The sequence below is a fragment of the Phascolarctos cinereus genome, unplaced genomic scaffold, assembly GCF_003287225.1.
Source record: "Phascolarctos cinereus isolate Bilbo 61053 unplaced genomic scaffold, phaCin_HiC Scaffold_8;HRSCAF=390, whole genome shotgun sequence".
In the NCBI taxonomy this organism is placed as follows: Eukaryota; Metazoa; Chordata; class Mammalia; order Diprotodontia; family Phascolarctidae; genus Phascolarctos; species Phascolarctos cinereus.
Window position 1 is genome coordinate 20,138,396 of NW_027556291.1, and position 16,703 is coordinate 20,155,098.

At 42.5% G+C, this 16,703-nt stretch overlaps 1 protein-coding gene across 3 annotated transcripts in view; it reads right to left on the reverse strand.

Moving 5' to 3' along the window:
- The window catches only part of DACH2 (dachshund family transcription factor 2), a 411,691-nt gene that overhangs the window by 56,486 nt on the left and 338,502 nt on the right, over nt 1–16,703 (reverse strand). For all 3 annotated transcript variants that reach the window (XM_020964629.2, XM_020964627.2, XM_020964628.2), the window contains one exon: nt 16,620–16,700. In XM_020964629.2, the coding sequence (XP_020820288.1) occupies nt 16,620–16,700 (81 nt within the window). The remainder of the gene's footprint in view (nt 1–16,619; nt 16,701–16,703) is intronic.

The window sequence follows — 16,703 nt, forward strand, 5'->3', positions numbered from 1 at the left end:
CTTAAGGGTTAGGCAGAGGCCACCGAGTTTGCCTTTGCTTTCCTACCATACATCACAGTGCCTTCTCTAACAGTAGGTGCTTAATAAGTGTCTTGAATTATCTCCATTGATAGATGGTTAATGTTACCTGTAGTGTCTGTTTCACAGGGTTGTGTGGACTGAATCAGATAATTTAAAAAAACACAACAAACATTTCTCCATACTTTAAGGGTTTACAAATCACTTCATAAAACATTATCTCATTTGATCTTTCCAAAAATCCCATGACATGAGTGCTCGAGATTGTATCCCCATTTGGCAGATGAAGAAACTGAGGAGCTAAACAGAGCTTTCTTTTGATCTGAAGTCTAGCAGAACCCCTTCCATTAACTCCACTGTTCACTAGAAAAGCTAATCATGATGTAGGTCATGTCTACTTAAGAGCACCTTACAATTCTGGGAGAAACAAACACACTAGTTCCTCTTGGCATGGGTGTTAGCTCTAGCAAAGCCTTGTTTCTGTCTCTGATTAGAGAGGAGAAGTTTCCAGATAAAAGTCCATTGGTAGACTTCTGGAGATCATGAAAATGGTACATTAAAATTCCTTTATGACTATGTTGTTCTATGTTGATATACTCGTTGGCAAGGCATGTGAGGCTGACCTTTTGGCCTCATTAACAGCTATTAATGGGACACAGTTACAGAAAGGGCTGCTTCACATGTGTAGACTGTTGCCTAAGATATTGACAGAATCAAGCAACAAAAAGATGCATATCTTGTATATGTCATTGACCTCTTTAAAAAAATAGGTTTACTGTATGAAATTGCTTGCCATCTTAGGGAGGGGGAAAGGTAAGAAGGGAGGGAGAAAATTTGGAACTCAAAATTTTATTAAAAAATGAAAAAAATTGTCTTTACATGCAATTGGAAAAAAAATACTATTTAAAAAAGAACACTGAAAAAATAAAAACAAATAGGTTTTAGAGAGAAGGTAGTGTGGTAGAGTAGATAGAGGGCCAGCCTTGAACCCCAAAAGACTGGAGTTGTGTGACCCTAGGCAAGTCACTTAACTTCCCAGTGCCCCAGGGAGCTCTCTGACACTCTAAGTTAACAGAATTCTAACAGTGGAGGAAGTTGTCTCCACCCATGGAATCGATAAGTCTGGACCCACTAAAACCTAAGGAAAGCAGCTCAAGTTTAGAGTGGGCTGTCGTAGAACTTTTGTTCTAGATGTGCAGGAGGGGAAGAGAACCTACAATAACACTTCAAATTAACAAATCAGGAGTCACTGGGAAATCTTTAAGAAACAATTTCACAATGTATATAGCCTATGTCAGATTGCGCACCGTCTTGGGGAGGGAGGCGGGTAAGGAGGGGGAGAAAAATGTAAAACTCTAAAGCTTATGGAAGTGATTATTCATAAATCAAAATAAATTAATAAAAAAAGAGCATAAAAAAGAAACAATTTCACATCATCATGCAAATAGCTACAATTTATACAGCACCTCAAGGTTTGCAAACTACTTTACACATGCTATCTCCATGGATCATCAGAACAACCCTGGGAGGCAGGTGCAATTATTATCATCCCCATGTTTACAGCTGAGGAAATAGAGGGGCTGAAAGAGGTTACAGCACCTGTGCAGTGTCTGAGGCAGATTCGAACCTGGGTCCTTCCAATTCCAGCTCTCTGTGCCACTTAACTGCCTTCAGACATATGGCCATCTTCCCTGTCACACCAACCATGATATCACCCATGGCCTTTAAAGGCTAAGCTCACCTTCCTTTGGTCTAGGGACATTTTAACCCCTGTGGGCACAGAGATTTTGTACTACTACTGGGCTCTTTCATGTGCCTTTGCACTTAGACTCCATCAATCAGAATGCATCTTCACATTACTTGAGAGGTTAGAAAAGACAGTGGATTACGCCATGGCAAGCAGGGACCATGTGATGACACTTGGAATGACATCCTGTTGACTGGGTACTGACTATAGGAGCTGACAGGGACCTTCGAGATCACCTAATGGAAGCCCTTCCCACTTTATAGCTGTGGAAACTGAGGCCCAGAGAGAATGTCTTGCCAGGGTCACTCAGGTAGCAAACTGATGGAGCCAGGGTTTCAACCCAGGGGCTCTGACTCCACATCCAGCATACTTCCCACGTTGAGTTGCTAAATCAATGACCTTTGCTCAATTGATCATTTTTTGTATCGTTCCAAATGGGGGGGGGGAAATCTTTGAAAAAAGTACTCTTGTTAAGATATAGAAGTTTTATTGTCAAGTTTTTTTAGCTGCGCTAAGAGATGTCCTTGTAGTTGAAAGTACTATTAGAAAACAGAATAGCACAGAAGTCCCACTTCAGGCAAAAGTGCAAAGAGCCCTTGGGTAGGGTGCAATCATTTAGAATGACTGAAGAAGTATTTGAGAGATGCAAGTAGAGCTCTTTCTGTCTGTATATAACATACTTTCACTAACTTGAATGAGGTCTTGATAGACAAACAGAAACAGAGAGGGTCCTTTTAAAATAGTTTTAGGATAATCGTTTCCCCCAGCAAACATCATTATTTATCCATTTTGAAAACAGGCCAACTGCTCACAGTTCAAATATACAAATGTTGGCACACAGCAGAGAAAATGGGAATCTCTACCCTTTGCCAAAATAGTCTTGCCTCTATTTTCTACATTTGTCAAGTCCTTATCTCCAAGCCCATGCAGTGTTACCGACTGCTAGCAGAAATCCTCAGCTGCTCATTCCCATCATTTCTCCAGAGCTGATTTGGTAGCACAGAAAAGGAAGCCTTTATTGCTACCAGATGCCATTGCCTCCTTGCCTGCTTGTCCATAACACTGAGAGTGGCCTCAAGGGAGTGGGAAATCAGGGCTCATCTGAAGTTTTTCCCTTTCCTGTGCCTGGACTTCATAGTAACCTTTACATTGTGGTCTCATCTGTCCTGTTTCCAATGTCCAACCTCAAGCTAAAAGTTGGCTGTTTGTCTATTTCATCCTGTCTTTGGATTAGGGCCTCCTCTAGTTCTGTAGAGGACATTATACAGGAGGACACGGGTCTGGCTTCCTTCTTCCTGATTAGTACAGATAAAGGGAAAAGACAAGAGGCTCTGGGGCCATCTCAACACCATCCTCCCAATCCTTCAGGCTCCCAACATAGGCGTCATCTTCGTCACCTCCCCATACTCAATCCCTTGCTGAAGCCTGCATCTCTCAACTCTCCCTTTCTTTCTTCTGCCAGTATCACTGCCCTCACTGCCTCAGGCCTGGACAATTTCAATGGCTGCTTCAAGTCTCTCTCCACTCTGGGCCACCAAAGTAAATGATCAGGAAGCACAGTTCCACCTGTGTCACCTGCATACTCAGTAAACTGCAGTGGCTCCGATACCAATAGAAATATAGAAATACAGCTTCCTAGGAGAGAGAACCAGGTGCAAATACGTGCAGCTTCTCTTCTATGAAATGAGAACCTTTTCAACAGCAATGAAGGTTTACAGGCCAAAGTCTAGGGCTCAGCCATTACTGCAGTCTAGTCTGCAAAGAGGTAGAGTAATGAGTGTGGCGACAAGCTTGCAGTTAACTACAAGAAGGAAGAGAAGAACTGGGAAGGACAAGTCAATAGGGCTGAACTGTTCCTACTCTTTTGAGGGGCTTCACCAAATCTACTGTATAAAGCTCTTGGGAATCTTCTTCTGAATATTTATGAGACTGCAGACTCCCACCCTCAGACACTTGCTAGCCATGATCCTGGGTAAGTCACCTAAACCTCTCTGATCTTCTGTTGCCTCATCTGTGAAATAGGGTTAATAATATCATCTACCTAGCAAAATGGCAGCTATTATTATTGGACTCAAGTGGTGAAAATGTTTAAATAGCAATTCCTGAATATAGAATTAATGCTTAAACTACCTAGTGTGATCTAGACCTTGGCCACTTCATTTCCCCTCTCTAGACTCAGTTTTCTCTCTTGCAAAGGAAGGTTTAGACTTTGCCAAGGTCCCTTCTGGCTCAAAATTCTACCATTCTATGAAAGTAAGTTGATCAACATAGGAAACATTCTACCTTTTACAGTTTTACACGTCATATCATATCTAAGGTACGACTGGAAGGCCCTAAGTACAGGCTGTTACTTCTAGCCAGGGGACACAGCATGTCATTGTGTATACTGTTGCCACAGCATCAATAACTCTCCCCTAGTAGCTTTGGACATCCTCCTCCTCATGTACTCTCTTGCCTCCTTGGCTAACCTAGAGGATTTGCTGTCCCCCTAGCACGTCCCCTGCTTGCCTTGGCTTTGCACGAACCTCTTCCCCAACTAATCTCTACCTGTTAAAATGCTTCCCTGATCCTATTAGCCAGAAGTCATCTCTCTTTCCTCTTATTTGCAACTGTTATTGTGCATATTTCATAATTTCTTTTGTATCAATAGTGATTTGTACACACCGCTTATATGCTGTATTAAATCATAGCCTCCTTGAGGGCATGGGCAGTATTTCTTGTGTCTCTATAATATCTCTTTGCCTCTGTTCCTTTCTCACCATTCACATGGCCTTCATCATTGCCCACCAGGACTACTGCCACCATATCCTAATCGATCTCCCTGCTTCAAGATAGCTGCTTAGGTCATGTCACGTCAAGGAGCTTTAGTGCCCCCTGTTGTCACCAGTACAAGATACAAACAACACCTTCCACCTTTCCTAATTTTGCTTATGCTAATGCCTTCCCTTGGTCAATTATCTCCACTGTCTGTCTTGTCTATATCTTGTTTGCATATGGTTGTTTGCATGTTTTCTCTTCCATTAGACTGTAAGCTCTTTGAGGGCAGGGACTTTCTTTCTGCCTTTCTTTTCATCCCCAGCACTTAGCATAGTACCTGGCACATAGTACATGCTTAGTAAGTGCTTCTTAATTAATTGTGGACGTGTTATTTCTCTCATCACAAAGCAACCTCCTTGAGAGAAGCAACTATTTTGTGGGTTTGGGTTTTTTTTTTTTTTTGGCTAGGCAGTGGGGTTAAGTGACTTGACCAGGGTCACATATCTAGTAAGTATCAAGTGTGTGAGGCTGGATTTGAACTCAGGTCCTCCTGACTCCAGGGCTGTCGCTCTATCCACTTCGCCACCTAGCTCCCCCAACTATTTTGTCTTTGTAACCTTGGGGCATAACACAGTGCTCAACATAGAAGTGGTGCTAAAGAAATGCCTGTCACATGGAAAATAATTCTCTTTTTGGCTCCCCTAGTGCCAAAGACTGTCAGGCACATAGTTGGCACATATTAAACCAATCAATCTATCCTAGCTGGCATATCCCATAAACACTCACCCCCCATTTCTGTTTGGACTCCCCACACATCTAGAGTCACAGTCTAGCATGCTACTCTGTGCTTAAAGGTGCTCAGTAAATGTTTGATGATGGTGATCATTCCTGGAGAGGAGCTTAGCTTCCCTGTCCACTCACAGGGCAGCACTGGTGATGGCCATACAATGACAGACCCCAACAGGTGCTTATAAAAGCCCATGCTGTGTAGGCAGTGAAGATCTTCCAAGATGCTAATTCCCAGTTATCTCACAACTGTTACGGGATGGATGTTTGGTACTGGCCATCTTCATTTCTCCCTTTAGATACTTTTTTGCCATTAAATGTATTTCCTGGTGTTATTTTACTTGCATGTACATTTACACAAAGAGTTTTAAAAAACCATTTCTTAGCTTTCCCTGTCCTCGAAATCCCTTTGGATCTGTACATGCCTGAGGCTGTGAGGCAAGCACGTCCAAAGCTGAACAGCCACTTCAATCCCTTCCTAAGCGCAGTTTTGGCCTCTTTTGCCTAGAGGGCAAAATACCAGGCAGCATTGAGTCAAACCATATGCACAGGCCATCTATCATTGGGAGATCTTACACATCTAGAAGGTTTTCTTTGTCTTTTCAAGAACTGCCTGGCAACCTCCCACACCTTGGACTCTAGCAGCCCGAGCTCCTAGAAGCAGAGATTCCACCCTTCACGCTGTCCATTTCTCCCGTCATTTTTATTCATTAAACTACTCACTGTTTTCCAGGTGGGGGGAGAGAACTCTGTCAAATGGAAAACTGGCACTGGAAACCCGTGTGGAATGGGCTCACGGGGCAAAAGAAAACTAAAAGACCACTTGGGAATGGCATGCCGAGGAGAAAGCTGATCAAAGGAACACGTCAGCAATTAAAGGAGTCACGATAATAACTGGCACTTGGGCTTCTCTATTCACTGGCTTTCAACCTCTTTTAGGACAGTAGACTCTAGATTTCAATAGCATTTTTCTTTTTCTTTTTTCTTAATTTGCATCTCTCTTTACAGAGAAGTATACTGGTAAATACAAATGAACATCCATGAATCTCCAGAGTCACCTATTGGCAGACTCAAAATGCACATGGCCCCAGCTTGTGTAAGTTAAGGAAGGGCCACTGCATCTGTCAGAAGAATGCAAGCATCATGAGGGCAGGTGCTGTTCTGGTTTCATCTTTGTATGCCCAGAGCCTTGCACATAGTAGGCGCTAAGTGAATGTTTATAGAATGAATAGCACCAGGTCAGCTCTTTGGTGGGCTTCCAACAGAATAAGCCAGCAAACCAACATCAAGGTCAACTTTCACAACAAAATCCATCTAGAGAAGTACTTGTACCAATGTGAGAGGGGACCTAGCTTTGAGGGAAATAATTAGGATTTCTTAAGTTGTCTATGAAACAGAAAGTAAAAAAAAAAAATCACAGCTGACAGGAGAACCATAGGTTACATGGGGAAAATGGAGGTTTTTTTCCCCCCCAGGATGCTGACTTTGGGGAGGGGGGGGGGACACAGGGGAATGGCACATGCTTCCTCCCTGAAGTCTTCCTTTGGCCTACTCTTGAGCCCATCACTTCTCCCAGTAGAGCTGCTCCTCTGCCAGGGTGCCCTCTGAGCAACTGTCCCCACTCCCAAAACGGTTTTTGCTTCAGGTAAAACAATACCTTGTAGCTACAAGGCACTAAAGCCAAGAACAACTCTTTTCTGAATTTCCTGGTTGCAGAAGACAGCTGTAAACCAACAGTGGGCGTTTTCAACCAAAGAAGGCAGAAGGTAGTAAGCTCTTCAGAAATGTCCAAAAATGGTCTTCTAGCTGCTATCTCCTTGTTCACTCTGAAAACCACCATCTAGGATTGCAATAGGGGATCTGACAGAGGAGCCTGCCTATGGTTAAGAAGGTCCCTGCCAAATGGACTGGACTACTTCCCCACAAAGCCCTTAAAAGCCAAGGAAGTGGTTTCTGAGACTTGATTAGTCCATTCACGGGGCTTCCTGTTTACCAGGGTCCATGAGAAGTCACAGATGTACTTCTATAGGGCTCCCTCAGTTACCTGATGAAATGTCTCTGTTGTCAAATATCTGTTGGTTTATGAGTGCTTCACTTCATTCCAGAAATGAGCTGTAGTCAGGCCTGGCCTGAACCAAAATCCGCCAAGTATTATTTGGGAAAATAATAAACAAATCATTAGATTCTGTAGTCAAAATGATAAGGAAATCTCGAGGGGGGAAAGTTCCTCTGAAGTAGGGAATGTTGGACATCATCTGATACCAGTAACATGATTATCCAAAGGGAGAAATCCCCAACTCCTGATTTCAACATTTCAAGGATCTGTGATTTATCATTGTGGGTACTCCCTTCACCAACATCAGTCAAAACCCCCTTCTCCCTTTTGAAGACAGTTTTCATGAGTTACTATAGCTAAAAATAATGAGTACCAGTTCTCTGCAGCTAAGTGTCTCTATTTTTAGCTAGGCTGATTCTCGGACAACAGACATGTGGGCCTATCATCAGGCCCAGACTGAAATCCTGTCTAGCTTTGTAGGAGTCAATAAAGCTTATGCTGGGCTATCATAGCCTTCCAGGACCCAGGATCACAGCCATGCTCCAATGAGGCATCAGAGTGTCTCATTATCTTCTGATAAAGCTCAAGGAATTTAGTTTCCAGGAAATTCTTCTCATTTGGTGTATGTTAGACCCAGTCAGTCGGAAGTGATGTTCCTTGTCCTTTAATATAAAGCGAATGGGGCTCGGACCCAAAGGACTCTTAATTTCTGTGTCCTGTTATCACACAGCGAATGTTCAGGGCAGTTTGCGGGCTGCAAACTACTGCATCTGTCTCTTCTCCCATGTACTCCTCCCTCCCTCTAGCTTGCTCAAGGTTTGGCTTACAGCCAGCTCACCAGAGGCTATGGTGATTGTTCCCCAGGTGTTTGGGGCTGCCTGGTTTGCTTTCTCACCTTTCCCTAGAATGGGGTGGGGTGAGGGCCAGGGCAGTTCTTTACCAGGGAAGAAATATTGTTTCTATTTCCATTCCTTTCTTTGTTTCTCCCTTTTCATTTGTAAAGGAGGTAACTGCCTGAGGCCCAGAGATGGAAAATGCCTTGCTGTCTTCAGATCTAAGTCCCCCAGTTTCTGTTCTTTACTGCCTTCACTTCCACTTTCTGCTCTTTATAATCTGAATAATTACATCTGCTCATTACCAGTGGCATTGTCTCTTTAATTAAGAGTGTTAGGATCAGGTCATATTTGTCAAGGTGGAGTGGTGGAGATGAGTGACATTATTAATGAGCTAATTCAAAAGTAAAGCAAGTAAAATCTATTCTGTCTTAGAAGTACCTGCCAACTTTTGCATATTGCCTCTTTGCAGGCATACCGTCTGACTACCTTAGGTGTGTAGCACATCAGACAGAAACCACGTATGCCAGAGGGTGATGACGTTTTAAAGCATATGACTTCTTGTTGCTTGTTGTTCTGAGTTACCATGAGAAATTCTCATACTGTAGAGATTTCTAGAAAATCTGTTGTGCCACTAGAGGCAAGATGCAACGTGGTGGAGCGGACAGAGGCTTGTCTGGCTGGCCCTCAACTCAGGAAGACTTGTATTCAGCTCTTGCCTCTGGAATACCCAAGTCACACAACCTAATTTCCTGCACCTCTACCAACTTTCTAAGACTAAGTTATGGACATAGGGATCCGTTTGCATTAGTGAGAGAAGTTTCCACACCAATGAAATCATAGCTTGGAAGCCTACACTTATTCCCGTGTGTGTAATTGTAAAAAATATTTATCACAGACATATGTGAATATACATGTGTGTATGCATATAGGCACCAAATGAATGAACAGAATGCATGTGTACCCATTATGGTCCACATGTCTTCCTTAGATTTGGTCTACTAGCATTGCCCAAACACGGGAAATCATTAAACACCATTCAAAACTAATGGAAATGTCAACACATTGAAAGACTCTATTAGCAATGCAAATATTGAGTTGCCTGCATTTTTAATATTTTCCCTGTTATAATAAACAGAAGCCAAACAACTCTAGATTTCCTTAAGTCTATCCATTTAAAGGGAGCAGATCACTGAGTTTTTCTAATTCAGGATGACTTAACAAGTGCCCCAAATTGGGGCCTGAAGCCAAATCTTTGCCCTGTAACTTACTACCTGGGTGACCTTAGGGAAGTGATCTAACCTCCCTAGGTCTTCTGATCAGTAACATGAGAGGGCTGGATTGGACTAGGTCAGAGTTGCCTAACCTGGGTCCTATGAACTTTTCAAAAAATATTTTGATAATTTAAAAAAAAACTGATTTCCTTTGTAATCCTTTATATATTATTGTAGGTATTTAAAAGCATGAGTCTGAGAAGGGGTCCATAAGCTTCCCCCAGCATGACTGCCCAAGGGGCCCATGACATCAAAAACATCAAGATCTCCTCAACTAGCAGATCTTGGAGATTCCTCTGAGCACGGAATCTAGCCTCCTAAGAACAGTATTACTTTGTGTTACCGATATTTTTGTATCATCTTTCAATATTATAAGCTTCTTTGTTTTTATCAGCCACAATGCAATTCTACCCCAAGCTTTGGTTATCAAGGCCATATTCCTTTGAGGCACAAGTGAATGATTCAAATCTTTGGCTTCTGAGTTGACAGCCTAAGGAAAGCCTAACAATAAATACACCTTGACTTCAGGTTTGAATATTTTTAAGGAAAGTGAAATTTTGTCATCTCAAGTCATGACAGAGGCAGGTCAGAGACACTAAAAATGCCATGGGCAAATCTATCAGTACCAGAATTGAAGGCAAAAATCAAACAAACAAAATCTACAGCTATAAACAAAAGTCTAAGAAGGTATTCGGTTTTTTTTCTGTTTTTTTTTTTTTTTTTAACAAGATAGCCCACTTCTCTGGTTGGCCAGGACAGGAAATTATCATAGTAACTTATCCTAATCGGTTTAACCCCTGCTCTGAAGCCCCAGAACTTGACCCAATATAATTTTCTTATATAGGTTACAGACATCAAAGTAGAATGGCAGTTCATCTAAATTTTAAACTCAGTACTTTGATTTTCTGCCATCATTTTAAAATATTCATGATAAATGACTTTGATTATTACAGTCAGATCTTCCCTTAAATGGAGGAAGGGGCGTGTGTGTGTGTGTGTGTGTGTGTGTGTGTGTGTGTGTGTACATTATCTTCCCCTTTGGAGCCACATACGTTTGTCCAGAAGATGAAAATCAAGACCAAATGTAAAACAGTGAGTCTTTCCCTCCAAGGTGATGTCATGTCAGCCTACCCCACAGACAATGCTGGAGCCAAGGCAGAGTGATAGAAGCGCTCTGCAGGTGTTGGGAAATAACACCACACTTTACAAAACTTTCCTCGTTGTGTATGTCTCGCTCCCTCACTTCACTGCTTATTCCTTGTTCTCTCCCATCTGGATGCTTTCATTTTAATTGTTAGAAAAGTTCTCTCTCCAGAGGATTCATCCCCATATCACATTTGCTGTTTGCTGTTTCAGGTGCTATGCACCTGTTTCATCTGTCTTCCTCTCACTCCTGTAAACAACCTAATTCTCTCTTGTCAAATGATTAATTCAAGTTGTAGGGAACCTTTTTTCTCGGCTAATGAAATGTTAGTTAAAAAATAATAATGCCTGAATAGGTGGTTTCCCTACAATCCAGCGCGGTTCTATTTCCTTCCATTCATTTTGGGATCAAGGAAAAAGATAAAGGACTCCAAGAAAAAGGCCGCTAATACATACTTCATCTTCCTTTAAAGAAAGGTAACTTGTAGGGCCTTCCAAAGTAGTTTGGACCATCAATTCATGCTCTTCTGTCCCAGATAAGCATCATACAAGAGGTGAGTTATCCAATGGTTTCTAAATTGGCCCACAGTTCTAACTGCTACCCCTTTAGCAGCTGTCACCAAAGTGTGATGGACTCTATGTAGCTCCCAGGGCTAATGCAGGTAGAATTTCAGACTACCTGGAAAAAGGGGGACAGTGCAGCTCAAATTGAGACTGACTGCACAGAATCCATGTTATTAGTGCCAACTCAAGATTAGCTAAACTAAAATTCAAACCATCTTAAATCTAATAGTAAAATGTTGGGTTAAAATACTTTTGTGATCACTAAATGATAAAAGTGGTCATGCACTTGATTTGCACTGGGAAAATCCAGTGGACTTCCAGTCCTAAGACTAGGGAGCCAATCTTGTTCTAACATTTACCAGCTTTGAGACATTGAGCAAGACACTTAAGGTCTCTGAGCGTCTGTTTCTTCATCTGTAAAAGGGGGACTAGTATCTGTATGTCACGGGGTTTGTGTAGGGATCAAGGGAGACAATAATTCTTTAGAGCTCATTCTAGTCCAACGTGCTTGTTTCTCCCCCCCCCACACACACAAATACTGTGAATATTAGAGGTAAAATCTAAACTCAGTGTTCATCAAAAGGCTTTATACATTCATGTCTCATATGAGCTTCAGTCCTACAATGGCCTGCTGGGTATTTCAAACTACATGTGTTAGAGAACTCCTCACTCTCCATATCAAATCAGTTGCTTCATCTTGCTGACACTACCTCCACAGAGTCTCTCCTATCTGATGCCCTCTCTCTACTCATGCAGTTACCACCTTAGTTCAACAGCTCAGTTAATTAAGGCTGAGTTTACCTCACTGTTGCTCAGTTAAGGCTAGAGGTCCAGACAGGAGGCTAAGAAGGCATCTGAGACCACAGCTTCAAATAAAGGAATCTTGGCAAGTGAGGAAGCTGGTAAGAGTGTACTCACCAGGGGTTTTGCAAATCTAACCAAAAGGGCTTTAAACTAAAAAGACTGGAAGTGGGGGGAGAAAAGACTGCCTATGTACACATGCACCCACCATTCAGTCAGACCCCGTAAAGAGTAACTGTAAGAATGTCATTTGAAATGCCCAGAAGGTCACAGGAGACAACCCCCTAAGAAAGGAACTTGCAGTTCAGCATGGTCTAAAAACAATGAAGGTTTGGCCAAAAAGCAAGAACTCTAGGTCCCAACGCAATGAGGCAAATTTGACCTTATAGCTATCACTGAGACCTTGGGGGATAAAACCCACAATTGTAATATGGCTCTGGATAAGTAGACTTTATTCAGAAAAGAAACAGGACTGGAGAATTGGGAGTGGAATGGCATTATATAACATGAAGGTAGAGTCGAGTGGGGACCATGGTGGAGATCACTTGGGCTTAGGTCTGGGGAAGGAAAAGATGGGTGTAAAAATATGTCACAGACCAATCAAAATAGTGTCAGGAGTCCTAGAGTTCAGAATGAACAGGCAAGGGAAGCTAAGGACGGCAGGAAGGAGTTGTTGGGTTTATGTCATTGAGCTCTATTAGGAGAAAAAGAGGATCAAAGAAGTAACAGGAGCCACAGCTTGGGCTGGATGGAATGGTGACAGAGAGCAGTGAGAAGGCAGAGCTGGCTGCTCAATTCCTCTTCTGCTTTCTCTGCCAAGGACAGTGAAGGAACTGTGCACTGAAAGCAACAGAACAAGAATGAGCAGGAGGGACTTGATGACCAGATTAAGGTAATCATTTGGCCCAGACGAGCTACATGGCCAGGTAGTGCAAGAAGGGGAAGATACAGCGATATTTGAAAGACTGGGGAAATTGGAGGAGGTACCAGGTGATCAGAGAAGGGTAAAGGTCAGGGTTAGGGTTTTTCTCCCAAAGAAGGGGGAGAGAAGGAAGCTTGCAAACTATTGGCCAGTGAGTTTTGCCTTGATTTCTGGGAACATTCCAAAATAGATCATCATTAAGGAAAGAGTTAGGGAACACCAAGAAAAGAATGTAGCTAGATCATTAAGAGTTGGTATGCCTTTACCACAGAGGAACCAACCTTATTTCCTTTTCTGAAAGGGTTCCCAAGCTAGCAAAAGAGGGGAATGTTGTAGGTAGAGTTTGCCTAAATATTAGGAAAGCATTTGATAAAATATTCTTGTGGAAAAAAATGGAGAGATGTAAATTAGAATAAGAGCCCCTTTAGATGGATTCAGAACTGACTGAATGGATGGACTCATTAATGGTTCCATGTCAACTTGACAGAAGGTCTGCAGTGTACTGCCCCACTGAGCGATCCTTGGAGAAAAGCCTAGACGGAATGTCCATGGCATCTGCAGATAACAGTGAGCTGGGGATGACAGGACCTAAAAAGGTTCCGCCTGGTAAGAGCCTTAGGAGGAGTCTACCAAGATGGAATTCAACAAGGATACATGACAGGTCTTATACTTGGGTTCAGAAAATCAACTTCACAAGTATAGGATGGAGGGAGAAGCTGCTTACCTGAAAAAGGTCAAGGAGTGGACCAGAAGCCTGGTATTACTAAACAGTGCTATATGGCAGCCAAAAGACCAATGGAGTCTTGGGTTGTGTTAAGAGAAGCCTGACTTCCTGATAGGAGGTGGAAAGCCCTCTGTACTTCTGTATTCTGCTCTCATCAGACCACATCTAGAGTATCATGTTCACCTCTGAACATGAAATGGAAGGAGGGCACTGAGAAGCTGCAAAGCTTCCCAAAGAAGGCAACCAGCATGATAAAGGCCCCCAGTCCATGTCAGATGAGGATTGGTTGAAAAAACCAGAGACGTTTAGTCTGGAACGTATTGAGGTGAGGGGCAAGGTATGATAATTGTCTTTTAGGTTTTTAAAGGGCTGTAACAAGGAGGAAGGATTGAACTTGTTCCGTTTGTTCTAAGAGGGCATCATTGGAGCCAATGGGCAAATGTAAGCTTGGTATCAAGAACCACTCCCTAACAAACAGAATGGGAAGTGGGAGAGGATCTCCCCTCCTTGGGGGTATGTCGTCGTGAGGATTCTCTGTGTGGATGAGGTGGTGCCGGAGGTTCAGCTTCTGTGCACCAGACCACGTCCAGCCCCTATCCTAGCGGTGAGCTCAATGCCAAAGGGTCACGGAATACCTAAAGCCATGTCTAAATGAGCTCAAAAGGACTGGTTTACCTGCTCGTTCCCACCATCAGATACCACGGAAAACCACAAACCAATGGCTTGAGCAGGCTTACTGGATTGTTGCAGCCAAAATGGCTGGCCTCTAGCCCTCATGCAGACACAGACTAAAATGACTTCCACATTTTACCAGATCAACCCGGACTCCCTTGCTGATAGGAAAGTATTTGAGGGGCAGCTAGGTGGTACAGTGGATAGAGCACCAGCCCTGAAGTCAAGAGGACCTGAGTTCAAATCTGGCCTCAGACCAAACACTTGACATTAGCTGTGTGACTCTGGGTAAGTCACTTAGCCCCAATTACCTTAAAATAAGAAAAAGAAAAAAAAAAGGAAACTATCTGGTCTGGGAGGTCTGTTAGCCTGATTGTCACATATTTTTACAAGGGCTATTCTCTTCGAGGCATATTCTAGCCATACCTCCCCGAATGTCCTCATTGTCTGAAAATGTTGAGGTACCAACAAAGCTGGTGTTTTTATAGCTTGCAGAGCTATAAATCATTTTAAAAATCATGATGATATTACTCAAAAGCAGATGTGAAAACAGATGTTTGCCAGTCATATAAACTGCTTACTTGTCATACTTAATAAATGTTGATACTCCTACTTCTACTATATTCCCTTGTAATAACTAAAAATGTATTTGAGGAAAATATATTTTGTCTTAATAAACGGAATGGAAGTGGTATGACATAGGAAATGCCATTTGCAGGGAAGCTTTTCACTCTATCCATAGTAAGGCTCAACATGCCACCCTGTATATTAATGTCCTCACCAGGATGTAAAGATGGGACCAACCTATTTGATTGAAATGGGTAAAACTGTGCCGTTCCACAGCAAGAGATTTTGAAATGCCAGCATATACCACTGGGCAGCTTATTAAAATCAGCCGCCATACGTCAGTCCTGGCGTTCCAGCTGACTGTTCATAAGACTCAACAATGAGTACCTCAGGACACAGACCAAATCCTAGATTTAGCCCTCCTGGCTTGTGGGCAATTTGCAGTGATGAATCCTATGTCTCTTTCACTTCATGAGACCACCCCTAGAAAAACTGCTTTTACAGGTCGGAATGTCCTTCAAGTCGCCATAGCCAGGTACAAATAAAAGTTCTCAGAAAACAAAATTTCCTAAGGACATAGATGCGAAGTTATACCCTAAACTCCAATCTGATTACCTCTTTGAGTACAGGTCATTTCCTTACTATGAATTGAATGCAGGAGGAGTTTAATATACTCCATCTAGATTGAGAGACAGACAACCACTTGGAAATAAATCATTTGCATCTTGGAGCCCCAGAGGGTATAGCCTTTCAGTGTCTGGCTGAAAAAAAGACTTAACATGTGGCAAGGAAATCAACCATGGATCAATGAAATGAAACTCTTGCATTATTCCAAATCCAGACTACAATGCTCATCCACATAATTAGTAAGTTAAATCCAGCAAGGACTTTCCAATTTCTCTGTTAACCCTTGAGCTCAAGGAGGAGAATGTCTGAACCTCATAAAGAGAGTGAAGAGCTGCAAATAGACCATCTAACTATCTTGGGAGACTGTAATAAACCACTTCTTAGTTGACATTCTTTAGCCTGGAATTAGGGCCTCCCCCTCAATGACAGCTTTATGAGGTGAACCCTCCAGCCATGGCCATGGATATGTTGATAGATTTCCCTTTGTTCCATCAGTTTCAGGATTAGAAGCAGATCTGGATTCAGCTACCATGGCAGCAATGGCGTGGTTAGTAAGCATCTTCTCTGTGCACAAATCTCCCAAGAGGATGGGGTGGGGGGTGGGGAGCGCAGGGGGCACTGAATGCTGTACTAAAGGCAAAAGTGCTCATAAAAGCACGAGCAAAGCCAAGATGATTTGCATAAGTCTTCCATGGAAAGACTCAACGGATAGATTTGATTAGTGATCTTTAAACACACAACCACAAAGGAAAAACCAGGCTTTGGAGTCACAAGAACTTACCTATTTTAGTTACCAATCTTGATGTCATTTATAAATGTAAACAAGACCTATATGGCAAAGCATCTTCTAAAAAAGAGGCGGCCCAAATAGCCCTGTGGATTCCTACTGAAAAAGGGGGAGCCTTTTTGGCATAAGAACAGAGGGACTTCAGGATTCTGCTCTATCGCTCATAAGCTAAAATAAACTAGTTCTTTTAATAGCTACATTACAGCCAAGACCAAGATTTGCCTAAAGCTGAAAGGGTTCTTTACAAGTGGTGACAAAAATGACAACACAATACTGAGTAGAGCAGCAGCCGAGGATACAGTCTTGCAATGTATATGCCACAAACAAAGAAAAGATCTTACCTTTCTCCTTCTGGTGCTTTTTTGCATTCGATCCATTATCTTGATCAGCGAACTCTCCCTCTCTATTGGCAGACATCAGAGCTA